Raw genomic sequence first — 27812 nt, 5'->3', positions numbered from 1 at the left:
TCAGAATTGGTTGACTCGTCTTGTCAGAAAAGTAGCAAAGGTCAATCGATTTTGTAGGACTGCAACGCAGGAAGCAGAACCTTTGTATGTATTGAGAAAATATGGCTACTCCTCCATGTACATATATAATTGCAAATTATTGATAGAAAAGAAGGTTGTTGTTTTTTATTTTAACATTACTTCTTGTTTATAATAATACTTATGTCAAGCTGTTCTATATATAAAGTATATCTAAAAAATGTGAAAAGGCCACCCATTCTCTTTACGGCCTGATCACAAGAACACATAGACCCCTACATCCTTTTATGCACCTGAAGTAGTGTATAGCTGTGCCCAGACGCCTCCTAAATCAATGAAAGTCAGCCAGAAATGTACTCAGATCCTCATTTCCAGTTGTGAACTTGAAGCACATACCTTTTATGCATTGAAATAAGAAGATTGATGGCCTGCTGTCTTTTGCGAAACTACAAAATACCTTCCCTCCCCTCATTTCCACAGAAACGCAGACAATGGCAGCGGTGGGCAAATGGGCGTACCTGTACATCCCTTTTAAATTGGCGGGGCTAGCGGGCGCGCTCCTGCCGCGTACAGCGTGACCGTGCGTCTCCCGATGATCGTGTCACGGAGCCGCAGAACGGGGAAGTGCCTATGTAAAAAGGCATTTCCCCATTTTGCCTTGTGACATGACAGAGATCATCGCTCCCTTTCATTGGGAGCAGTGATCGCTGTCATGTGAGTTAAAGCCCACCCCCCCCCCCCCACACAGTTAGAATCACTCCCTAGGACACACTTAACCCCTTGATCGCCCCCTAGTGGTTAACCCCTTCCCTGCCAGTGTCATTTACACAGTAATCAGTGCATTTTTATAGCACTGATCGCTGTATAAATGTCACTGGTCCCAAAATAGTGTCAAAAGTGTCCGATGTGTCCGCCATAATGTCGCAGTCACGATAAAAATCGCAGATCACAGCCATTACTAATAAAAACAAAATTAATAATAAAAATGCCATAAAACTTATTTTTCCCTTATTTTGTAGACACTATAACTTTTGCGCAAACCAATCAATATACGCTTATTGCGATTTTTTTTTTTTTTTTACCAAAAATATGTAGAAGAATACATTCAACCTAAACTGAGGAAAAGCGTTTTTTTTATATATTTTTGGGGGATATTTATTATAGCAAAAAGTAAAAAATATTGCTTTTTTTTCAAAATTTATGCTTTTTTTGTTTATAGTGGAAAAAATAAAAACTGCAGAGATCAAATATCACCAAAAGAAAGTTGTGGGGAAAAAAGGACGTCAATTTTGTCTGCGCAAACTGCGCAATTATCAGTTAAAGCGACGCAATGCTGAATCGCAAAAAGTGCTCTGGTCAGGTAGGGGGTAAAATCTTCCGGGGTTGAAGCAGTTAAGCTAAGGCTTTAAAATTAGAAGACACCGATGTGCCATTGTGCCAACTGCTGAGATAAAGCACAGACGTTACAGTATTAGGGCTGATTAATAACACTTCTCTTGAATCACATTGAAGAGGTAAATGTTCTGAAACCAGTATATCCGCTTCCTAATTTTCTTTTCCTACAAGATTTGATTAAGAGCAATTCCAAGTAACAAGTAAAACTAATAATAGGTGAACTGCAAAGACTGTCTAGAAAAGACTGCAGCTTTACCATTTCATTTCCTTCAGCCCAGGTTCACATTGACTGCGGGAATGAAATTGTGCGCATTCAGCTGAACTCGCACGATTTCATTCCCGCATGTCAGTCCCGACTTCGGGGGGGCGATTTATGCGGGTTTATGCACCGATGTCAATGGAAATCACACCCCGAAATCAACAAAAGTAGTACAGAAACTACTTTTAGGAATCAGTGTGGCACCACAATTCGGAAGCTGCCATTGCCGGAAATTGCCACCGTTTTGGCATGCGATTTGACATGTCAAATCGCATGCCAAATCGCATCAATGTGAACCAGGGCTTAATCTGAGTTTGCTATTACTCCCCCAGACGCAGCACATAGCCTTTCAGATGTACAGGGGTCTTTCCTAAATTCTGTGCTGTGTCAGTTCCTTTCTCTCTTGCTTAGTTGAAGAAAGAAGCCTGCGATTGCTATGGTTAGGAATAACACTGCTGCATCAAAAACAGGTGAAAGGTGTTCCCAAATTCCTATATTATTGACTAAAGAGAGTGATAAATGAAAAGCCCAGTTCTGAGCTCTGTTCTTTTCCCCTCACCCCATTGGGAGCACTCCAGGCACCCTTTACAACGAAAAAAAAGTAAATACCTTTTTTTTTTATTCAGCGATCTTGCATCTGGTCCATTGATGTCACAGGTCCTCTTCTCCCTCTTCTCTCTCTTCTCCCTCTTCTCCCTCTTCTCCCTCTTGCCGTGGGCAAATCCTAAATGCTGCAGAGAGCAAAACTGCATAATCATGTGGTGCCGCTCTCTGCAGCATTCTTCAGGTCAGGTGGGCGGAGCCTTTATGCCATGGGCTCACAGGAAGTGAGTTAAATGATGATGGGAATCATTCAAGCCTGAAGTAGCAGCTCCGCATTGCTGGATTAGTGAATCCATGGGACAGCGCCAGAGAGTGAGTATAGCAGATGGAACTCGTTCGCCTAGGCCAGTGATGGCGAACCTTGGCACCCCAGATGTTTTGGAACTACATTTCCCATGATGCTCAACTACACTGCAGAGTGCATGAGCATCATGGGAAATGTAGTTCCAAAACATCTGGGGTGCCAAGGTTCACCATCACTGCCCTAGGCAAATGACTTGCACATAGCCCACTGTGCCTCCTGGGATATGTGATGTTCATAGCCTTTCATTCAGGAAAGGGGGCAGGCCTATCGGCGCGTCATCAGGAGGCCCTCCTGCTGAACCCAAAACAGCCGGTGGGACGATCATAAATGATGTCATAAAGAACCTGGCAGCATAGGGCATGAGAGGATCTTAGCGGGACAACGCTAGATCTGTTGGATGGGCGAGTATCTGAAATGTGCAGATACCACCTCCCAGTAAGCAGGGGTAAAAAAAACAAAAACAAAGGGTGAAGGTACTGGGTAGGGACTTCCCTCAACCACTTCAGCTCCAGGAGATTTACCCCCCCTTCATGACCAGGCCATTTTTTGCGATACGGCACTGCGTTACTTTAACTGACAATTGCGCGTTCCTGCGACGCTGTACCCAAATAAAATGTGTGTCCTTTTTTTCACACAAGTAGAGCTTTCCTATGGTGGTATTTGATCACCTCTTCAGGTTTTTATTTTGTGCTATAAACCAAAAAAAAACACAATGTTTTTACTTCTGCTGTAAAACATATCCAATAAAAATGTAAAAAATCTATTTCTTCATCAGTTTAGACCAAAATGTATTCTGCTACATGTTTTTGTAAGCGTATATTGATTGGTTTGCACAAAAGTTATAGCGTCTGCAAACTATGGGATATATTTATGGAATTTTTATTTATTAATTTATTTTACTAGTAATGGCGGTGATCATCGACCTATAGCAGGACTGCGATAATGTGGCAGACAAATTGGACACTAAGTGACTTTTGACACTTTTTGGGGAACCAGTAACACCAATACAGTGATCAGTGCTAAAAAAATATGCACTGTCACTGTACTAATGACACTGGCAGCGAAGGGTTAAATGTGTGCCTAAAATGTGCTTGGTTACTGTGTGGGAGGTAATTGTATAATGGGAAGGCAGAGATCCGTGTTCCTGCTTTGCAGAAACCCAGGATCACAACCTTCCCTAGTGACAGAACGGCAGTCTGCCTTGTTTACGTAGGCAGTCCGTCTGCTTCTGTCTCGAACGATCGGTGGTTCCCGGTGGATACGATGTCCAATCACAACGGGAGCGGGTTGCCCGAAGCACGCGTGCATGCCCCAGACACGGGAGTGTAGGATAGCCGTCTTGCCGCAGTATATATACAGTATATGGTCAATAAGTGGTTAAAGTGATACTAAAGGTTCACTTTTGTTTTAATAACAAACATGCCATATCTACATGCTCTGTGCAGTGGTTTTTCACAGAGCAGTCCCGATCCTCCTCTTCTTGGGTCCCCCGCCAGCGCTCTTGGCTCCTCCCCCCACTGAGTGTCCCCATTGCAAGCTGCCCCCCCGGCTTCCTCCTCACTGGTTGGGATTGACAGCCAGTGGCTCTTGCTGCTATGTCTCAGCCAATGAGGAGGGAGAGACCCGGGAGAGCCGCTGCTCTCGTGCACATTGCTGGATCGAGATCCGGCTCTGGTACGTATAGCAGGGATTGAGGGGGAAGCTGCACAATGAAGGTTTTTTACCTTCATGCATAGAATGCATGAAGGTAAAAAACCTTCAGCTTTTAGAACCACTTTAAGAATGTCTTTTGTCACTTTAGTGTTACACAAGAGGCTTGGCAGCTCACTTATGACAATAATACGCAATAAAAAAAAATATTTAAAACTAAGTGAAATGTAATAAAATTAAAACATTGGAAAGAAAAAATATATATATAAAAAAAATAGAAATGCACCATGTACATATTGTAATCATTGGAATGTGTTTATGAACCATAGATTTTCAATGTTCACAAAAATACAAGACTGAAAATGTAAACATACTTCGTATTTATAGACTGAATTCATATTTAACTTTTATATTGATCAGGATTTTATGGAACTATTTTGTTTTTGCGTGCGTTATTATTAATTTATAGTGTTTTTATTGTTATAGTTTTCATAAATATTTGTTCAGCTATCATAGAACTTACAAAATCATGTAGCATTTTTTAATTCACAGGCCCTGCTCTTTCAACAACTATATAAATTCAAAAAAATTTCAAGTCTGTAACATGCATGTGAAAAATAGTAAAATTGGTTCTGCTTTTTGAGCTGCAAAATTGGAGGTAGTACCAGGGAAAGGGTTAAGAAGTAATAATCTGTCTGATTATTTTTTAAATTGACCTTCCTTTAAAGTGGATGTAAACCCTCACATATACCCAGTGAAGTGAACAGCCCCAGACGATTCACAGTGATGAAACAAATCTCCCTACATAGGTTTTACATGTATATTTGCTGTCTTCAGCTTTATATACTGTTTAGAAGGTGCACATGGTGTGTGTTAGATTTTTTCTTCCTGATTAGCACTGCAGTGAAGTCTGGGCATACAGCCAAGACAGCTGATTGGAGGAAAGGCACACACCCCCTCTCCTCATAGGTAGAGACTTTCAGCTCTGTCCCTTGAATAGTTCAGGGCTCTGCTAATCTATTTATAGCTTCCTTCCCAACACAAAAATCAGGCTGCTTTTATCATAACAGAAGAACGGAGCAGGAGACAGCTACCAGACATAGTGCTTTGAAGAGAGACAACAAAACACTGCAGATATATGTGCCCAGCTCAAATTTCATGAATCGGGCTTACATCCGTTCAACGCTGGGTCCGTACACTGTACAGACCTGACAGCGGAGGGGAGGGTGTATTACACACAATCCGGAGGCTGCAGCCATCAAGATTGTGTGTGAAACTGACAGGAAGACTCCTGCGGGCCCCAGAGCTCCAGGGAGTGCCGGCGGCTGGAGGGGAAGGAGAAGAGCGGACGCACGTCCGCTCCCCCCCCCCCCCTTCTTCTTGTGACCTGGAAAGCGACATCTCTGACGTCACTTCTGGGTAAAGCTCTCTGTGTCCCCGGCTAGCTCAGCCAGGAAATAATGTTTTGCAATGCGATCTGCATTGCAAAACATTTGGGGAGCACAGGGTAGACATGCAGGGCCTTTTATACCATGCATATCTCAATAACGAGAACCTGTCACCAAAAAAACATTACACAGGGGACAAAAAAAGTTAGGTAAAAAAAAATTGTTTTATTTTTGCAAAAAAAAGAAAGTTACACCTAAGCACATAAAATCCCCCCCCAAAATTTTTTTTTGAGGCTTACCCCCCACCCCCACATATACACACGCACGAATGTAAACGCATGGGTTGGGCGCCTACGCATGAAAATGTCAATTGCGATACACATGTTACATATCACTATGCACGCCACAGTGAGAGCAATAATTTTTTTAATCAATAATTTTTATTAATTTTACATAGTATACATTGTACAATTGAACATTGTACGTCGTGTATGACGTAAAAGTGGACAATGCATTGAAAACAGCTCCACATTGGGTAGAGTAAAACTTTGTCCATACACAATGAATTAATGCATTGAGTACATAATAACCAGTATCTCTAGTAACGGTATACTGTAGTCGTTGCTGATCCACTTCACTAGTGTGACACCCCAAGTGGGATCACTAGAGTCACAGGAGTGAAGTGGACCATCTGTGTTAGTGCATTCCAAAGAAAGAAGAAAGAAAATGTTCTGAAAGGTTGTTAGTTGAAAATAAACATGTAAACATACTCTATTCATAGTATTGCTCGGTCAAGAGGAAGGGGTTTTAATGCAGTAACTTAGACGTGAATTGCGCAGCCTCTAGTCCAGGTGGTCCATGGTTGCCAGCTGGATTGTATTTTTTTATAATGGTTTGTGTCAGAAGCAGATGTGTGCTCATAACTGTAGTGTAATGATACCAAATCTACGACTTGGGTTAGGGTTAAGGATGTGTCTGACTTCCAGTGTCTAGCTATGTTAAGTTTAGCTGCCATCAGGATGTGGGTGGTCACTATTCTAAAGGGGTGAGGAAGGTCCTCAATAGTAAGATTCAGGATCGCAAGTGCTGGGGAGGGGGGAGTTTTGATGTGTGTAATGTTTGAGATTAGCTGGAAAATACTATCCCAGTACGTTTTAAGAAGGTGGCATGACCAGAAGATATGGAGAAGATCTCCTGGGGATGAGTTGCATCTCCAGCAGATATTGGGGACTTGAGGATTAATAGACGTGATTCTGGCTGGGGTCATGTACCAACGCAGAGAGATTTTTTGCGCCAGTTCCCAAAGGGCCGCGCATTTCGTGGCCTTGTACGTGGATTTGAATGATTGATGCCATTGATTGTCTGTGAATTCGTGATTCAGATCTATTTCCCATTTCTTGTGAGGCTTTAGTTTGGTGAAGGTATGTTTTTGGTGTAGGGAGTTGTAGAAGTATGAGATTCCTCTGAGATTTGTGTTAGGGTTGGTGAGATAATCCCAAGTCTTGGGGTGGATGTTGTACAGAGGAAGGGGGACCGTTTTGAGGCAATGTTGTATACGGAGGTAGGTGAAATATTCAGATGTGGGTATTGTATATTCAGATTGCAATTGGGAGAATGGTTTGAGGGAGTTGTCTTGCAGTAGATGTTGTAGGGGCCCTACGCCCATGTGTGTCCATGAGGTTACTGGTAGTTCAGGTGCTATGTGTTTCAAGGAGGCCAGAGGGATGTGTGTTTGTGGTTCATGGGGGGTCTGGTTCATTGAGATGGATAATTTTTTCCAGGCTTGCGCTGATGCTTTAATAGTTGGAGATAGGGACTTTGGGATCAATGAGCCCAGTGGGGTGCTCAGTAGCCAGGTTTTCAGGTCTGTTCTTGTAATTGAGGAGCATTCAATTTGCCCCCATAGGGTAGTTGGAGTTGGATGGAACCAGCAGGGTAGTTGGGCCAGAATGGCTGCTATATGGTAGTCTTCAAAATCTATAGAGCTCGTGCCCCCCACTTGCTTATGTTTAGTCAGTTGTTGATGGAGAGCAATAATTTTAACACACAAACTCCTCCGTAACACTAAACTGATACCTGTAGGGGGCTTTTGAAACGTCGCCTATAGAAAATATAGGGTACTGCCATTTCACAGGCACACAAAAATTTAAGGTTTGGCATGTTGGGTATCTATTTACTCGATGTAACCTTGTCTTTTATATTTTACCAAACATTTGGGTAATTTATTGCATTTATTTGTCCTTTCCTTTGTGGTAATATCATGTGACATACAAAATTGGACCTACCATTATTTTTTTTCTAGGGTGTCTGCTTTCAGAAAATATATAATATTTGTGGGTTTTGTGTAATCTTCAGGCCTAAAATTATTTTTTAAAACGTGTGCAAAAAATGCAAAAATGGCTCTGGCAGCGAAAGGGTTAAATACAATGGCATTGATTTACTAAAGGAATTGAGGCTGTTCACCTAGCAACATTAATGATAGTGACTAAGATAAAGCTGTGTTCATTTAAAGTTAAGGGGGAAAAAAAACAGATATTTGCTAGCATGTGGTGGGTATTCAAAGTGAAAAGAGATTCATCTTATGTACACATTATTAACAATGTTGAGATTATTACATTATATACATTACAATATTTACATTATTGCGCGCTCTCTCTCTCTCTCTCTATATCTATCTATCTATCTATCTATCTATCTATCTATCTATCTATCTATCTATCTATATCTATATAAATATATTCACACACACACACTTTCTTTTTTTAATACCTTTGAAAGAACCATTGTAACATTTATTTAAATATTTTTGGCAGGCTCAATGGCTATCCCCAAGAAGCCCCAGCAGTAACATATGGCACCTACCGCGGATCCCGGAGGATCAGGAAGCTCCTGAAAAGACGTGCTGATGTAAATTCTCCAATTCCTGAAAAAGATGAGATCAGTGAAAAAGAAACAAGTAGCACTGGAGATGTTGGCATGGAGAACCATGATTTGTTACATGAGATAGTGGGTATGGAACCAGTCACATGCAGAAGTTCTGAGGAGGAGGTGCCACCATCCAAAATGCTAATAAAGATGAAGATGCAACCAAAGGTCCAAGCTACAACCCAAAATTGGGAATCTAATTCACAAGTTGAAGTCTTGGAGCAAAATGCAGAAGCCTGTTCTGTAGTTTCTATTCTAACAAAAACTGCTGAAAATAATTTACATAAAGATGCAAATGCAGAAGACGATTCCATAGTTTCTGTTCTCTCCCACAATGGTGAATATAATTTACATAAAGGTGAGGACTTGAAACAAAATGCAGAAGCCGGTTCCCTAGTGTCTGTTTCCAACTGCAAAGGTGAATCTAATTTACATAACGTTGACTTAATACAAAAGCCAGAAGTTATTTCTATGATGTCTGTTTCAAACCAAAAAGATGAATCTTTCTCACATAAGGTTGAGGACTTAAAAGAAAATATTGAAGTAAATTCTTCAGTTTCATGGATTCAAGAACCAACTTTTATAGAGAGGACAACCATTTTAGAGGATATTGAAGAAAGCACCAAAGAGAGCTCAAAAATATCTAATAATGTACAGATACATGCTGAGAAAAGATCAGATATGTCGGTGGATTTATCACTCGATAACATAAACAGTTCAAAGATTACCAAAGAATTTGTACCAAATTCAGAGAAAAATGCAAACATTTCAAAAGATCTACAGCCAAAAGCTGAAAAAAAATCAAGCTGTTCAGTGGAACCGGTTTCTACAGCACTCTCTAAGATTTCTAGTGATTTACTACAATATCCAGAGAAGAGGTCAAACATTTCAGAAAACCTATCAGTAAATGCAGAGAAGAACTTAAACAGTTCCAAAGATCTTCAACTGAAAAGTAATAATGAATTGAATTTTAATTCAGATTTGTCACCACAAAATGACAATAGCGCAAACATTTCTGTTGTTGATCAAGAAAATTCAGAGAAAGAATTAAAAATGTTAGAGGATCTACAACCAAATGATCTGCAAAAAAACTCAATGGAAAGCATGCCAATTTCTGGTGATGTACAAAGAAAAGAAGAAGAAAGCCCAAATGTTTTGGAAAATCTTCAGACAAATTCTGAGACTTCTAAAATCTTAGAGACTTTACAACCAAACAAAGATAAAAGCCCAAAGAGTCAATATGAATTAAAGCAAGTTTTTGAGAAAAGCTCAGAAACTGCTGAAGAAAATGTTATGGATTTTCAGCCAATAGACACAGAGAACACAACAACTGTAAAAACATCAGAAAATGTCTCACTGCTTCCAAATCATCTAAATTTAAATTCCAAAGAAGATGGAGAAATTCAGGAGAATCGGCAGGTCATCCCAGAAAACAGCACAAGTAACTCTGTAGATCCATATTTAAAGGACCTTAAGTTAGCTGTCAGGTCACAGAGCTCTCAGGAAAATCTTTCTTCAAGTGTTACAGAGGACCTACAGACACATACTAGTAGTAAAAAGGAACTAAGAGAACACCAAAGTGAGCAGAAAAACAATAAGAAGCATCTTGAGAAAGTTGAAGAAAAATTAGAGAGACTTGAGAATTCTGTAGGCACCATATCAGAAAGCAAAGTGAACACTGGGAGACCATTAACCTCTGAGAAAGGTCCAACTCAAGAGGCAGCCTTTAATGCAGAAAGCAACTTTGATAATCAGCAGAGATTAATCAAAGAATATGCACCACTGATCGAAGTAGAAAATTTGAGAGGAAAAGAAAAGCTCCAGCTAAATGTACAGGAGAACAAAAGCATTTCAGAACAATCACAACCCAAAGTTGAAGAAATGACAAAGATCACTGCAAATCTACAGCCTTATGAAAATATGCATTTAGATATCCAAAAAGACCTACAAGACACAGATGAAAACTGCAAGCTTGAAGAAGCAAATACTGATGTCATTTCTAAATCTGCTGTAGGTCCTACAATACAGAGTAGAGATACTGAACAAGAAATTTTCACAAATGGTAACTTCACAGAGAAGGACAATTTGCCAAATGAACAGGTTAAATCAATGACCATGGACAAAAAATTAGCAAATGCACAGCCTAGTCTTAAGTTTTCAGAAGAACCTCAAACAAAGGCAAATGAAATCCCAATGATTATAGAACAGCATCAAAAAAATTTTGAAATTTGTGATGATACATTAAATGAATTTAACCTGGCAACACTTGCAAATAATGACACATCAGTGACCATTTTAGTTAATGAAAATGCTCAGGGTAGCATATCAGATGTGAAGCCTGTGCCAGAAACCTTTTTAAATAATGGTTCATCTCATGTAACAGAACCTGCCAGAACTGTCTCTTTTGACAATGGTATTGAGTGCCAATCGCCTTCTCCAACTATATCTGGTTCTCCATGTTCTACTGATTGCACTGACATAAGATTTGACAGCCCTCTACCTCTTTCAGATGCCATTGACTCAGGGATGGTTTCATCACAGGCATACACACCAGAAGACCAAGAGGACGAAAAAACGGAACATGCGGAGTCCAAAATTGAAAATGTAGAAAACCCTCTGCTTGTAGCTCCCCTTCTTGATAATGCTGTCAAAAAACCAAATGAGCCATTAATAGAAGAAACAGAAAGCCAGACAGGAACGAATAGTTCAACAAGAGTATTTTTGGAAGACAGTGGTGTGGCAGATATGTGTGGGGATGAGTCAGGTAGACTTTCAACAAATGATAGAATTAAAGTAAATGTGAATTCAGATGTTTATGTTGCCAAAGTGTCAGTGAAATCTGTTAACATTGAAGAAGTAAAACTTCCTCTTTTCGAATTCCATTCAGATATAGTATCAATAGGTAAAGTTGAAAGCGCAACATTTGAGAAAGAGCTTATACGTTTTCCAAACTCTTCACCTCCACCTCTGGAGCCAGAATATGACAGCAAATTCAAAGATTCAAATTTTACATTTCAACAGGATGAACAGGAAGAAAACATTGTCACAAATTCAGAAGTGCCTTCTGACATCAATGAAAAAGACCTAACTGTGAATAATGTTATCCTGTCTTTTCATGAATCCAGCCAGTTTTTGGATTGCAATAATTTTGAAAATCCCCCACACAGCTGCTACATGGAAGCTGAAAGGTTTCCAGCATTAAACAAAATAGATGTAGTTGAGAATGTTGTAAACTTGTTTTCGAATGACTACGTCGGTGATAATATTCCACAGCACACATTTCTAGAAAAAGGTTTACCAGTGTTGCCAGATAAATCGTCTGATGTACTTATAGAAAATCTTAAAAATAACAATTTGACAATCGATACAAGTGATGACATCATAAACATTTCACTCCAGACCAACACATCAGAAAATGACTTAACAAATGAGTCACTGATGTCTGATGATTCACACTGGGAGCTACAAAGCTGTGATTCACTTTCAGACTTCCATCCAAACGGCGATTTGACTCATAAAGAACCAGTAAAGGAGAACGATATAATACTTCAGTCTACATTTCAAAGGGATGTAAACTTCACAGATGACATTAAATCTTCAGACTTTGCAACTTCAAAAATGTCTCTTCCAAGCACAGAGCATTCAGAGTTATCCACTGAATTGTTTGAGAAAAAAGCCAATGAAATAATTTTCTCAGTATTGCATTCTGCCATTGATGAATTTCAGAACTTAAATAAAAACCATGTAAATGCACTTAGTTTAGGTACAGTTAAAGAAACATTAGCTGAGAAACATTTAATCCAGATGGTAAAAGACTATTCTTCAGAAGATGAAGCAGAAGCCCCAGAGAAATCCAGCAAAAATATGCAGAGTCTGACCACTGATCCATGTATATCAATTGTAGCATCAGGATTAGTAAATGATGTTATAAATTCATCAAAACAGTGCATGCAAAGTAGTTTGGACAAAAACGTTGTTACAAATAATAGCTGCACACAGACATCTATGGCTAGTGTAAATGGCCCAGATGAGAACACTAGAAACCCAAAAAACAAAACAATTTTTTTGTTAGATAGTGACAGTCCGGTACTTTTCAGTTCTTATGAAGTCAACTCTAATGTACTGCTACCAACTCCAACAAGTGGTTCAGTTAAAGGGACTAAGGAGAACAATGGGTTCAGAAGGGTAGTAGATACAGAGGACATTTTGAATGACTCCACATACCTAGATGGAGAGAAATCACAAAATGGAGTTAATGTGCAAGATGACAGCTATACTAACTTGGAAGCAATGATACAAGGTGATACAGAGAATACAAATTTGACGTTTGATTTAGGACTTGATGGAGACCAAGGAGGCTTTTCCTCTAAATCTCTTGAGACTGAAGGTTCTATGGACACACCCTTTATTAATAATAAAACTGAGAATATGTGCATTTCTGGAACAGATGGAATTGATCCTTTTCAGTTTTCCCTGTATAATAGTAAATATGTTGAAATAGAAAGTGATGATGAGGAAGAATATGCTGATAATGGACATGCCAGTGCAACTGACTTATTTCTGAGTGTACCATCAAGGCGTGTGAGGATTTATCCCTTTTCGCTCTCTCCGATATATGAGGATGATAGCTCTTGTGAAGATGCTGCATCCAGTAACAGCTCACCAAGGCATAAAATGGGAACAACAGGTAGTGGTTCTAATGATCATACATCAATTTTATCACTACTGCAGTCTGTTTCAGATCGCTTAAAGGAGGCCAACGTAGAAGAAATGGGTTTTGGAGGAAATTTGACATCTCTCAGTGAAGCAGCTACTGTCAGTGCCCTGGATAATACAGATGGATCAGGGACACGGGAAAATATGCCTGCTCCAACTAAGTCAAATCTTGATGCTCAGAAAATGCTATTGGAGGAAACAACACCTGGAGGGAAAAAATCTGGTTTGTTCATTACAAAAGCAGAAAACAAGGTGAATTCAGGTTCTGGTCATCAGTCTTTATTCCTAAATTTAGCCTCACGGTCTTCCACAGTTGGTGCAAAACCTTCTGTAGAAAATAGCCCAAAAGCAACTGCTGAAAATGAACCTTCACCATCAACATCAAGTGAATCTAGCTCCAATCAAAATAAAGATCTGTCTCCAGATGCTGCTCCTGTGACTCCTCTTTCTCCATTACAAATGGTGACAGATTCTGGATTGTCTTCACTAAAACCTGAAATAAAATATCAGCCCAGAATGTCATCCAAAAGTGTTTACTATCAGTATTTCCATTCATCTCAGAACTACTCACAGAGTAAAGAAAATAAGGAAAGCCCCACTGAAGAAAAAGTAGATTTACCTACAAAAAAAGAATCCAAGGAAACGGAAGATCTGTTAACGGTAAGACCTGTTTCAGTGGGTTAAAAGAGTCCACTCAAAAGGGGTATATTTTAGTTTATAGTACCTCCTTCACAGTTACACCACCTGAGTTTTTTTCTTCTCAGGGCCTGTTGGCGAGTTCTTTTTGCTATATTGCACTGCGTCATTTTAACTGACAATTGTGCGGAAGTGCGACGCTGTACCTAAACAAAATTGTGGTCCTTTTTTTCCCATAAATAGAGCTTTCTTTGGGTGGTATTTGTTCACCTCTGCAGTTTTTTTTCTTGCAAACAAAAAAAGGTGATAATTTTGAAAAAAAAACAACTATTTTCTACTTTTTAATATAATAAATACCCTAAAAAAATGTCTTCACCAGTTTAGGCCGATATGTATTCTTCTACATATTACTGGTAAAAAAAAAATGCAATAAGTGTATATTGATTGGTTTGCTCAAAAGTTATAGTGCCTACAAAATAGGGGATAGATTTATGGCATTTTTTTTACCAGTAATGGTGACGATCTGTGATTTTTAGAGGGACTGCGACATTGCGGTGGATAGATCTGACACTTTTTTGGGACAATTGACATTTTATACAGCGATCAGTGCTATAAAAACGCACTGATTACTGTGTAAATGTCACTGGCAGAGAAGAGGTTAACACTAGGGGGCGATCAAGGGGTTAAATGTGTTCCCTGGGAGGTGTTTCTAACTGTGGGGGGGATGGTACTGACTGGAGGAGGAGAGAGATTACTGTTCCTGATCACTAGGAACAGCAGATCTCTCTCTCTCTCCTCCCCTGTCAGAACGGGGATCTGTCTGTTTACATTGACAGATCCTCATTCTGGCTCTCTTTCCCGCGATCGTGGGTGACCAGCGGATATCACGGCCACCAACCACACGCATCGGGTCCCCCGCCGTGCAGCGCCTGCTATGGCTCTTAAAGTAGCTGACATACACCTACGACGATAGTGCTGTCACACCTAGTACACACGGGCCGAATAAAAACCAGCCAACATTCGATCCATGTGTATGTCAGCCAGTCCGACAGAAGCCAGCTTCTGTCAGACGAGCTTGCTGGAAAACCAACAGCCAACCAACTCCCGATCAGCACTCTCAGTCAATGGCTGAGACCACTGATCAGAGTTTTCTGGCAGAGGGGGCCGTCTCAGCGGGAGAGATTTCTGTACTAACGTTGGATCGTTAGTACAGTGGCTCTGATCGGAGCTGTCAGCTTTTTTAGTGTCAGTGATGATTTTGGTATACTTACAGAGCAGTTAATTAATTAATTTCACTCCTAGTGGTAGAACAGTGGAAGGTAAATATGTGCCGTCTGGGAGGACAAAATTAGAGTTCAACTGTTGCTTTGCCCTGTGTAGGCAAAGCATGGCTTTACTTTAGGTTCATTGATCTACAGTCCTGCCATTATAAGGAATTCCCACTCTCCTATTGGATTTTTTTTCATTTATTTTTGACTATGTGGTATACTAGAGGGGTTGGAACACACAAAACTAAATAGCAGATAGGAATAGAGCCAGAAATATCAGTAGGGAGTAGGGGTGAGCCCAATCAAATGTAATTTCGACGCGAACATCGGGTGTTCGCCTGTTTGCCGAATAGTGAACAATTTGGGGTGTTCGCGGCAAATTCGAAAGCCGCGAAACAGCCTTTAATAGTCTATGGGAGAAATCAAAAGTGCTAATTTTAAAGGCTTATATGCATGGTATTGTCATAAAAAGTGTTTGGATACCTGGGACCTGTCCCAGGGGACATGTATCAATGCAAAAAAAGTTTTAAAAATTGACGTTTTTTCATGAGCAGTGATTTTAATAATGCTTAAAGTGAAACAATAAAAGTGAAATATTCCTTTAATGCTATTCCTTTAAATTTCGTACCTGGGGGGTATCTATAGTATGCCTGTAAAGTGGCTCATTTTTCCCATGTTTAGAGCAGTCCCTGAACAAAATGAAATTTCTAAAGGAAAAAAAGTCATCTAAAACTACTCGCGGCTATAATGAATTGTCGGGTCTCGGCAATACAGATAAGTCATTGAGAAAAACGGCATGGGATCCCCCCCAGTCCATTACCAGGCCCTTTGGGTCTGGTATGAATATTAAGGGGAACCCCAAACCAAAATTAAAAAAAAAAAAAAGTTGCGTGGGGGTCCCCCCGAATTCCATACCAGGCCCTTCAGGTCTGGTATGGATATTAAGAGGAACCCTGCGCCAATAGTTTTTTTTTAAATAGCGTAGGGGTCCCTCTCAAAATCCGAATTTTAACGGGAACCCTGTGCCAAAATTTTAAAAAATGGCGTGGGGGTCTCCCCAAAAATCCATACCAGACCCTTATCTGAGCACGCAACCTGGCAGGCCGCAGGAAAAGAGGGGGGAATGAAAGAGCGCCCCCCCTGAACTGTACCAGGCCACATGCCCTCAACATAAGGAGGGTGCTTTGGGGTAGCCCCCAAAAGGGCCTCATCCCCACAACCCCTGCCCGGTGGTTGTGGGGGTCTGCAGGCGGGGGCTTATCGGAATCTGGAAGCCCCCTTTAACAAGGGGACCCCCAGATCCTGGTCTCCCCCCCTGTTTGAAATAGTAACGGGATTTCCCCATGGCTTTCTCGGGGCGTCAGAGGGGGATGGGGCCACCCGGTTACATAACCGGGTGGCCCCACCCCCCTCTGATGCCCCGGGAAAGCCATGGGGAAGTCACGGTGCGTCAGAGGGGGCGGGGTCATCCGGGGAAGTCACTGTGTGGCCCCGCCCTCACTTTGGTTTGGGGTTCCCATTAAAATTCATGCCAGACCCAAAGGGCCTGGTAATGGACTGGGGGGATCCCATGCTGTTTTTTTTTCAATGACTTTTATGTGTATTGGGAACTGACAATTCATTATAGCTGCTAGTAGTTTTAAATGACTTTTTTTCCTTTAGAAATGTCATTTTGTGCAGGGACTGTTCTAAACACGGGAAACATGCGCCCCTTTACAGGCATACTATAGACACCCCCCAGGTATGAAATTTAAAGGAATATTTCACTTTTATTGTTTCACTTTAAGCATTATTAAAATCATTGCTCCCGAAAAATGGCCATTTTTGAAACTTTTTTTTGCATTGATACATGTCCCCTGGGGCAGGACCCAGGTTCCCAAACACTTTTTATGACAATAACTTGCATATTAACCCTTAAAATTAGCACTTTTGATTTTTCACGTTCGTGTCCCATAGACTTTAACGGTGAGTTTGCGCGTTCAAACTAATTTTTTGCCTGTTCGCATGTTCTGCTGCGAACCAAACCGGGGGGTGTTCGGCTCATCTAGTAGGGAGATCTCGCTGTTGCAGCTTTCAAGACAGATATGAAGCCAGTGGCTAAAGCAGCCAACCTGGCCTGATGTATAACTAAAATATCACTTTTGGAATTGTGGGCCCTTTAAAAAGCGGTATTAAACCCAAAGCAAACATTTATTATATTGCAGCTTACTAGTTCTTAGATGTGTTGGCTGTATTGGTTTCCTGTTTAGGCTTTCTTTATTCTATTTTCATCTGATGATCCAGCGGACAAGTCTATTATTTTTCAAAAGCACAAGCTCTCTAGCAGAATTTATCAGTTTACATGGATGAAACAAAACAACTTACCATTGGCAGGGGTGATTAAAATGATCAGCTTTTATTTATTCATGCAAAACCTTTATACCAAAAAGAAAAAAAACTTTGATGTAATTGTTTGCTATGATTTTAAAGTGTAAGCTGGAGTTTGGCTTCAATTTGTTAATGGTTCTAAATATTCTAATACAGGTAGCACTACCTTACCCCCCAGACTGACAATGCTGCTGTCTGCTGTGCCTCCTGTGCTCATTTCTCCAGAGTTGTGTGTCACTAATACAGGAGGTGTACTACTGGCTAGATCACCAGGTGAAAACAGAGGGAAAAAAGCCAAAGAATAGAAAACTGATGCAGCCACCACATCTATTGATTGATGAGCTGCAGTATAATACATTTTTGGTTTTGGGTTTAATACCGCTTTAAGATAGGATTGCTGATTGTTTCGAATTTTGCATGTACCACATCCCTTTATGTGCATATGTTTGTCACATTCACAATTATTGCTAAAAATATTAAAAAAAAAAAAAAAAAGCCATGCAATATTTATATGTTCCTTTTTGCTAATACTGCTGACAGGTTTATGATATAAACGCTTGATATCAAACATATATTCTAATACTAGCATAGTTGGCAACATTGTAAAAAAAATTTTAGGAACACTTTTTTGGATGTAGGCGGAGTCTTATTATAATTATGGGGCGGGGCATAAGTTTGTAGGTGCGGCACAGGGGAAAAGTAAAACTGCGGTGTGCGGAGCCAATCACAGGACACCCACCGCTGCCCATTGCTAAGCTCGGCTCAAACACAGAGTGCAGCGGCATGGATGTTCTGGTCTTCTGGAAAATGGCGGCTGGCGGAGACATTATCTCCGCCGGCCGCGGACCTCTACCAAAAAAAAAAAAAAAAAAATTGTGAAAAAAGGGCTTTCCTGGGACATTTGCACTAAAATCGGGAAAAGGGTCTAAATCCCGTGAATGTCACGGGAAATTCGGGACTATTGGCAACTATGTACTAGTAGTGTGTGGGTTTTGTTTTTTAGTATAGAAACAGCCCAAATTAGAAGGTCAGGAATGGGAAGGTGTCACCTGCATACATTTGAACATTTAACAAATTGCAATGGAACATGTTTAGGCATATACATCTACATATTCATATTTTACATGTTCTTGGTAGGTAAGCCCCTTCTAGGTAAATAGTCCTGACTGTAATTTTGGTTATATTTGTTATATTAGGAAAGTGGGGGTTATTTACAAAAGGCAAATCCACTTTGCACTGCAAGTGCACTTGGAACTGCTGTCGCTCTAAATCTGAGGGGTAGATCTGAAATGAGTGGAAGTTCTGCTGATTTTATCATCCAATCATGTGCAAGATAAAATGCTGTTTTTTATTTTCCTTGCAAGTCCCCCTCGGATCTACAGCGACTTTACTTCCAAGTGCACTTGCAGTGCAAAGTGGATTTTCCTTTAGTAAATAACCCCCAGTGCCTCTTGGAATATCCAACAAAATACTTCTCTTCCTTAGCATTTCTGACCTGCTGTATGTTGAAGTTGTTAATTGAATTTTATAGTGGCGGATCAAACGTACCAGGATTTTGCAAGGCAATTACACAATTATGCTTAATGATTATACTCCCAGGTGTATTTTGTACTGTAATACCAGCTGTCAGTAGGGATTCTTTGTTATTGTGGATTAACAGAAAGACATCTATTTTGGGAGCAATGTTTAAGTTTAGAAAAAAAACTCAGAGCCGGTGTTCTGTCGAAATAGCCAACTCGTCAAAATCTCTCAAAAACTACATCCCTTCCGGTGACTATCTAGCAGCAGATTTCTGCTGCCCATGTGCACGCGTGCACCCAACAGAATATCAGAAACTCCTGGCAGCTGTTGGAGAACTGGAGAAGAGTTTTCAAAGAAGGCTTGTGACGTACCTTGCGCACTGCGGCGATTGGTAGATCTGAGGAAAAGTCGTTGAGTTCTCCAACAGCTGTCGGGGGTTTCTGTTATTCTGTCGGGTGTATGTGTGGGCATGGGCAGAAGAGCCAACTCGTGGAAAACTGCTGCTGGAAGTGATGTAGTTGGAGATTTCAACTAGTTGGCCATTTTGACAGAACACGGGAGCCACGGTTGGGGATCTCTCTACAGAAATGAATTCTTTATTGGTTTTATTGTTAAAATAACCTTTATCACAGTGCACTGTGGACATGCCACACATTAGTGTTAAAGTGATATTAAGTCTCTGTTTTTTTTGGTTAAAAATAACAAACATGTCATACTTACCTGCTCTGTGTGGTGGTTTTTGAGCCGCCTGGATCCTCCTATTCTCAGGTCCCTCTTCGGTGCTCCTGGCCCCTCTCTCCTGTTGAGTGCCCCCCACAGCAAGCAGCTTGCTATGGGGGCACCAGAGCCGAGTGACAGCTCCCTGTGGTCATTCAGACGTGGCCTGGCCCCGCCCCCATTCTCCCCTCATTGGCTGACTGACTTTGACGGCAGCGGGAGCCAATGAAGAGTGGGGTCCCGGGCAGCTGAGGCACTCCTACAATATAGCTGGATCTATATGGGGCTCAGGTAAGTATTAGAGAGGCTGAGGGGGGGCTGCTACACACAGAAGGTTTTTTATCCCAATGCATAGAATGTATTAAGATAACAAAACCTTCTGTCTTTACAATCCCTTTAATTCCTGTATTGTATATGACCACTGATGTATGTGGTGACACCTCCCTGCACACTGTTTATGCACACCGTGGTTCTGACTTTGTCAAAAAGGCTTCAATCTATTCTCCACCTGTGGGAGAACATCTCTTTAACATGTTTCACCCCATTTCGGGCGCCATTTTGTTGTAGCCACGGACTGAGCTTGACGAGCCTGTACTAGGCCAAACAAGCAGCAGGAACTGAGCAAGCCACAGTCACATACTGGGACATTTGAGCGGTGCTGCTGTTTGCTTGTTCACTGATGTATGTGGCCACACAATCACATGCACTTGCATAGTTGCCAACATTTCAAAAACATTTCCAGGGACTCCTTTTTTTTGCTGTGCATTCAACAAGCCATTATAGGCAGAGAATACATTATTAATTAGGAGTAGCACATTTATTTAAAATGGGCATCATTCTACACGAAGCATATGGTCAACGTATTGTACAATTGAATTTTCAAAGACTTTATATAAAGGAAGATTTATCATAGTAAGGACGGAAGTAAAGCCAAGAAAACATTGTTCGTTAATAAAATTATTTATGTAGTATTTTAGCTAGCTACAACTTTTAATCTGTACTTTATATTGTCAGGTGGTGGGAATTGTGTAAATGGAAAGAAATTATAGGTGTGTTGTAAACTGTATCTGGGTGCACTTTGATCTCTTGTTTTCTTTTTGTGGGGTACACATCTGACAACAATTATAAAGTGGTAGCTGGGAAAAAGGGCAACCTGTAGCACTAAGGGGCTTGCGATTGGGGGGGGGAGACACCAGTTAATTTTTAATCTCTTAGGTTCTGAACTATTCAAGAGACAAGGCAGTATTTTATATAGATGTGTTATCATTATTTCAAAATCACGTTCTACATTGTTATTAAAGCCAAAAGCTTAAGACCGTAGACAGAAAAGGCAGGCTTCTCCATGTAATATAAGTGGAGGCTCTGCATCTGCTGAAGAACTGCTAGTCCTCGCAATGCCCAGCCAGCTGAGATGAACCCTTATGTAAGAGGCCCACACAGCTCTCTCCACACACTCATAGTCTCATCTCTTCCCGGTGGAATATGATCCTCTCTGATAAATGATGCCCACAGGCAGTCCCTCCTGGGCCCTGCTGGCCAAATGGGGCTGGGGACAGAAGTACTGCCTGATTTTCAGAGGACATCAAGTGCTGGTTATCTGGTGACACCTTTCTCTGTGCTGCCTCTGTCCTCCCCTGATTGGTCTTCATACTGTGTGTCTTTCTCGGGTGGGTAAGAGTTACAGCAGATCCCCTTGGCGAGCCTCAGGCTGGTATCCTGGGACACAGGACAACTAAATAAACCGCTAGAAAATTGGGGACAATTGGTATATTTGTACTTGGTAAAAAACAGAGGTAGTATCTATGCAGTAAAACACTAATTATTGATTGTGTTACCCTTGTTGGCTTATATGCAAAACAAAAGTAAAAAATACTGGTACTTTAAAAAACAAAATCATCCTAGGCTCAAGTTTTACAGGGTAAAAACGAAAACAAGGTGCGCCAAACTAAGTGCAGTATATTGGAAAACAATTTATTTAAAACAAAGCCAATTGGCTACTCACACAACATCGGTGAGAAACGAGCAAATGAGGTAAGGATGTCCGTGGTCTCTATAGGGTCACTGTTAGGTCCGGAGCTGTATCCAGAGGGGCGTCCCAGCGGGCTGCAGCGGATGGATCACCAGGGCGATGTACAGGACCAGCCTTGTTCCTGCTTGTCAGCATGCACACCAGTGTGGAACGCACTTGGAGGAGTCCGTGAACCGGAAGTGACGTATGGGCGTGTCAGATGACCTGTTTCAAAGCTTCTGCTTTTTCTTTAGATCTGACCTCACAGTGATCCTATAGAGACCATGGACATCCTTACCTCATTTGCTCGTTTCTCACCGATTTTGTGTGCGTAGCCAATTGGCTTTGTTTTAAATAAATTGTTTTCCAATATACTGCACTTAGTCTGGCGCACCTTGTTATCCTTTTTACCTTGTCTTCAACTCCCAAGGGAGCTGCCGCTGGTGCTTATTACCAACCCTCATCATCATTTACTGGGACTTGTTTACCAATTACCTTCTTACATTTTAATAACTGCCATATTGTTTTTTATATTCATTTCGTAATCATTCATGCTGTGCATGTTCTGATTCTTGTGCCATCTTTCCTTTTTCTATTTCAAGTTTTACAGTGCAGTTGTGCTTGTTTCAGCATTTTCTTATGTGCACAGCTTAATGCATTTTAAAGCAGGCCTCAATAAAAATATTGATTATTTTATCCAATGTAGATACAACGGTTTGTGTTGGAAGTCAGGGCATGAAATGACTTAGGTTTTAAGAGACAATTCTGTAGTTCACTGCATTTTAGTGAGCCTAGGGCTTTAGGCTCCGTTTATTGCCCCTACCATAATCTTACCTTTGGACTGTTTGTTTGCCATTAATGGTCTACTGAGCCAAAATAGCCCAAACACCATTTTTATTTCATAAAAGGGGAAGGGTTAGAATTTCTATCAGGTGGTTATCAATGTTTCTGTCCCCATCGTGGGAGTTTTCCCCACATTTTTTTTCCATTGTGCCTCAATTAGTCAGGGTATGACAGGGGCAGGAAATTAAGGTTTTACCAATGGGTACACAATAAAACCCATGCAGATGTTCCGCCCCATCTTCACAGTATCCAAAAAGCTAAGGCATTGAAGGAGTGATTAGGATTAGCTGTAAACAGCTGTTTTGTTCCCTTCAGTACTGTAAAGAAGAGGGAGTATGACAACCCAGTAATTCAGTAATAGACTCAGTAATGCTTTTTAGTAACACACTAAAGAGTCATGATGGTAATCATTCGGGAGAAGCTGTAGAAACCTCTTTTAAAGAGGAACATCACTTGGCTATTTAAAAATAAAAGTCAGCAGCTACAAGTACTATAGCTGCTGACACATACACTATATTATCAAAAGTATTGGGACGCCTGCCTTTAAATGCACATGAACTTTAATGGCTTGCCAGTCTTAGTCCGTAAGGTATTGCGTTGGCCCACTCATTGCAGCTATAACAGCTTTAACTTCTTTGGGAAGGCTGTCCACAAGCTTTAGGAGTGTGTCTTTGGGAATGTTTGACCATATTTATAGAATGAATTTGTGAGGTCAGGCACTGATGTGGACAAGAAGGCCTGGCTCGCAGTCTAAGCTCAAATTCATCCCAAAGGTGTTTTATCGGGTTGAGGTCAGGACTCAGACCAGTCAAGTTTCTCTACCCCAAACTTGCTCATCCATGTCTTTTTGGACCTTGCTTTGTGCACTGGCCCAAATCATTTGGTGGAGGGGGGGGTTATGGATTTGGGATTGTTTTTCAGGGGTTGAGCTTGGCCCCTTAGTTCCAGTGAAGGGAACTCTTAAGGCATCAGCATACCAAGACATTTTGGACAACTTCATGTTTCCAACTTTGTGGGAACAGTTATAGGATGGCCCCTTCCTGTTCCAACATGACAGTGCACAAAGCAAGGTTCATAAAGACATGGATGAGCGAGTTTGGGTGGAGAAACTTGACTGGCCTGCACAGAGTCCTGACCTCAACCCGATAGAATACCCTTGGGATGAATTAGAGTGGAGACTACGAGCCAGGCCTTCTTGTCCTACGTGCCTGACCTCACAAATGCACTTCTGGAAGAATGATCAAACATTGCCATAGACACACTCCTAAACCTTGTGGACAGCCTTCCCAGAAGAGTTGAAGCTGTTATAGCTACAAAGGGTGGGCCAACTCAATACTGAACCCTACAGACTAAGACTGGGATGCCATTAAAGTCCATGTGCGTGTAAGGGCAGGCGTCCCAATACTTTTTACAATCTAGTGTATCTACCAGATCACGAAGTCCAGTATTGTCTTCCTCGCACCCGAAGTCTTCACAGCTCTTTTTTTTTTTCAGCAATGCAATCTTGAATTCGGGAACTGACTGTCACTTCCTGATCACTCAGCTGCCCCAGCCACTGTACTTGTGTCAGATAAACCCACTAGAGGAGACTGTTCTGAATCCTCTAGGGATGTGTGACATGTATTTTAGAAGGCTGTGGCTGGAAAAGGGCCAAGGAATCAAAAAGTGGGAAAGAGCACCTGCAGAAAAAACCCTGCAAATGTATAACAGGGTGGTGAGGGAGATGATTAGAATGATGCAATGTGTTAATTTTAGGAGTGTGAGTCTGCTTTAAAGTGGTTGTAAATCTCTGCAATGAAAAATGAACAGAGCATATCCCTCTATAGCATGTACTTGCCTCAATCCAAAGCATCTACTGTGATTTCTGTCTCCTCTGTCATTCCTCTGCTATCTGCATAAATCACTTATGACAGGGCATGTTGACACCAGAATCTTAGATGATGACCCCCCCCCCCCCAGCACACAGAAGGTGATTGACAGCCTCTGCTGTGCATGTTTCACTATGAGACTATTTAAAGGGTGTGGGTCCTTTCCCTCCGTTCAGGTCTCAGATTACACTGAGCTCTTCTTACTTTGCAGTGTGTGACGTCAGATCCCTGCCCCCTGCCTGCTAGCGCTGAGAAATAGCCTTTGATCTGTGTGTAGAGAAGAGAGGGCTGCAGGTAAACAGGTACAGCATCTGTAGGAGGATTTGTTTATTCTCTGTATCACCTGAGGCTAGTCACTTTACTAGGCATATGTAAGAGTTTAGAGATTAGAACCACTGTAAAATACCATTAGTGTTTTCAATGGGGGTGCACAAATCCTGCATTAAAATGAGGAATAGAACAACTTTATTTGGCTCCACATATATCTCTTGCATATACCTTCCTCCTGTAATTTTGCAGCTTACTAATACAAACTTGTTTGTGATTTCAGAGCACCATAGATTCCGGCTGCTTAAAGTTCAACCCAAGGCCTGGAAAGGTAAATGCTAAACTAATGATAGAGTGGTGTTATAATACTAATATAAAAATACATATATGTATATAAGTAAGTAGTTGGTTGTATTCACATAGGGGTTGATTTACTAAAACTGGAGAGCACAAAATCTGGTGCAGCTGTGCATAGTAGCCAATCAGCTTCTAAATTCAGCTTGTTCAGTTAAGCTTTGACAAAAAAAAAAACTGGAAGCTGATTGGTTTCTATGAGGAACTGCAACAGATTTTGCACTCTCCAGTTTTAGTAAATCAACCCCATAGTCACAAATCATAACAGTCGGAATACATGACTATAAAGAAATAAAAAGGTGTCTGACTTTGGGCTTTACTTTGATTTATACCAAAATACAGCATGGAAAACTTTCTTTTCCATTTCCTCCAAAGCACCGAGATGCTCAACTCAATGTATTTTTCATGTCCATAGATTATGCCTACATCGGAAGATGCAGCAAAATGCATGACATCACACTCACACAATGATCCCATAGTGTCAGAGACAATTTGTGTGTGTACTTGAGCACTATCTTTCCCGACGTGTCATGTGATTCATACGACGTGTCATGTGATTCATACGACGTGTCATGTGATGTGACAGCGCAAAGTGACATGGCAAGTTGCACCCTATGTCTGGCTATGGAAACATTATATATTGGTGCGAATCCGAATTGCACATATTTCAAAAAGGTTACTGCACTTTTTTTGTGTGACTTGCATTGACATCTGTGCATGAAGTCGCACAGGTGTCAGCAAGCCGCACATGAAATCGCACTAACCGGCGGCTCTGCAATTGCGCTCAAGTAACACTATTTCAAAGCGCATTTGCCATGAATTGGGGCTAAAGTTTGATGAGGCTAGTAACTAATACTAAAAGTGCACAGTTTTGCATCAAATTTACACGTTCGGACTTCAAACCTCGACATTGTTGCGCCCCCCCCCCCCCCCCCCCCCCCCAACGTATTTTAATTTTCCTAATCTGATTTATTGATTTTTTCCTTGAGGATTTCCTTTTATCTCATTTAAGAGCTGTTTGTTTCAATACCGGCACACTGCATACTAATAGAACCCTTTCAGTGTCAGGGGCGCCAGTAGTTCATTACAGAACAGCAACCTAATTAACTTGTTCTGCTAAACACTCGTCATCAACAAATTACTCTGCAAAACAAGGCAAGCTCGTCTGAAGGTTCAAGGAGTTGCCTTTGTAATCTTTACACAACATGGCAAATTAACATTTTATTAGCAAACTACAAAGGAGCTGTTCTAATATGCCCCTGGCTGGTAATAAATAATCCTAATTGATTCCAGGCTGATTTATCTATTTCCAGAACATGAGCTAGAGGCTGTGGTTGGGTATTATTAATAAGTCTGGGAGAATTTAAGGACCATGAGGCCTCATGCACACTGGACGTTAAAATAACGTTATAAAAACGCCAGTAGCTTTGCAGTGATATTTTCAAAGTTTTTGCAATAGCGTTTTTTAGCGTTTATTCGCTTTTTTTAGCGTTTTTTCAGAAAAAAATAATTATTTAATCAAAAACTTCAAACGCTGGTGAGCCACGTTTTTGAGCGTTTGTCAGCGTTTTTTGACATTAGAGCATTTTTACAGCTGAAAACAGCTGAAAAACTCCTCTCAGAACCCACTATTTTTGTGGGCTTTTTTTTAAAGCCAAAACATGCCCCAGCCAAAAACTGCTGATAACATGCATGGACACATAGAATAACATGATGGGGAGTTCATTGACTGTAGGAAAAAACGTCTGCAGCCAAAAACAGCTGCTGTAAAAATGTCCCAAAACATCCAGTGTACATGAGGCCTAATAGTGAAACCAGGGTATTTTTTAAATGGATAAAACCCCATGACGTGCTCTGATTTAAGGGAATTATTTTGGCAAATATGGTTCAGCATGGAACTAGGGATGCAAGGAAATTAAATGTAAATTGCAAATGAAGTGTAGGAACTGCTACCATATCCCTTAGACTGCTATAGGGTTTGGCTTCCCCAGCAGCTAAAAACTTGTAAATACATATATCCTCATCTACAGAAAGGCCTTGGTGAGTTGCTTGCACAGCCTTGAGCCTAGGTGCACACTGACTGTGGGAATTAAATCGTGCGAGTTCAGCTGAACTTGCACGTTTTAATTCCTGCATTTCAAGGCCCAACTTTGGGGGGATTTGAGAGACATTTGTGTGGGTTTCTGCACAGATGTCAATGGAAATCGCACCCTGAAATTGCCAAAAGTATAACAGAAGCTACTTTTGGAAATCGGTACGGCGTCACACCGATTCGGACGCTGCCATTTCTGGCAATTGCCGCCGATTTGGCATGCAATTTGACATGTTAAATTGCATCAATGTGAACCAGGGCTTTATCTGAGACTGAAAAATCCAGAAGTAGTGTTCCCTAGTTTTAGGCTAGGTTCACACATGTTAGGTGTGAATTTCCCCTCAGTTTTCACTGTGAATTTCCAAAGCAGATGCTCAGTGGTTCAGCTATGATTTAGATGCGTATTTAACATTAACTGGTGGTTAAGGAGCGGGCTGGGAAGCCGGTCGCCGCACTCTTAACAATGGATGACGCCTCAGCTATTAGCGGGGTTCCCCGCTGACAGGTGAATGTAAAAGAAAACATTGCTGGCAGTAATAAATTGTGAAAAAAACCCTTTCGGATTTTAAAGAGGAAGTAAACGCTTTTTTTTTTTTTTTCCCCCCTGCAAAGT

At 41.0% G+C, this 27812-nt stretch overlaps 1 protein-coding gene across 1 annotated transcript in view; it reads left to right on the top strand.

Annotated features, from left to right (window-relative positions):
• Positions 1 to 27812, top strand: part of CRYBG3 (crystallin beta-gamma domain containing 3) — a 300493-nt gene that overhangs the window by 166477 nt on the left and 106204 nt on the right. The window contains exons 4-5 of the mRNA XM_073616985.1: positions 8431 to 13918; positions 25037 to 25084. Of these exons, the coding sequence (XP_073473086.1) occupies positions 8431 to 13918; positions 25037 to 25084 (5536 nt within the window). The remainder of the gene's footprint in view (positions 1 to 8430; positions 13919 to 25036; positions 25085 to 27812) is intronic.

Source organism: Aquarana catesbeiana, linkage group LG02 (assembly GCF_042186555.1).
Source record: "Aquarana catesbeiana isolate 2022-GZ linkage group LG02, ASM4218655v1, whole genome shotgun sequence".
In the NCBI taxonomy this organism is placed as follows: domain Eukaryota; kingdom Metazoa; phylum Chordata; class Amphibia; order Anura; family Ranidae; genus Aquarana; species Aquarana catesbeiana.
Note: the sequence above shows the minus strand (reverse complement) of the source record. Positions and strands in the feature narration are given on the sequence as shown.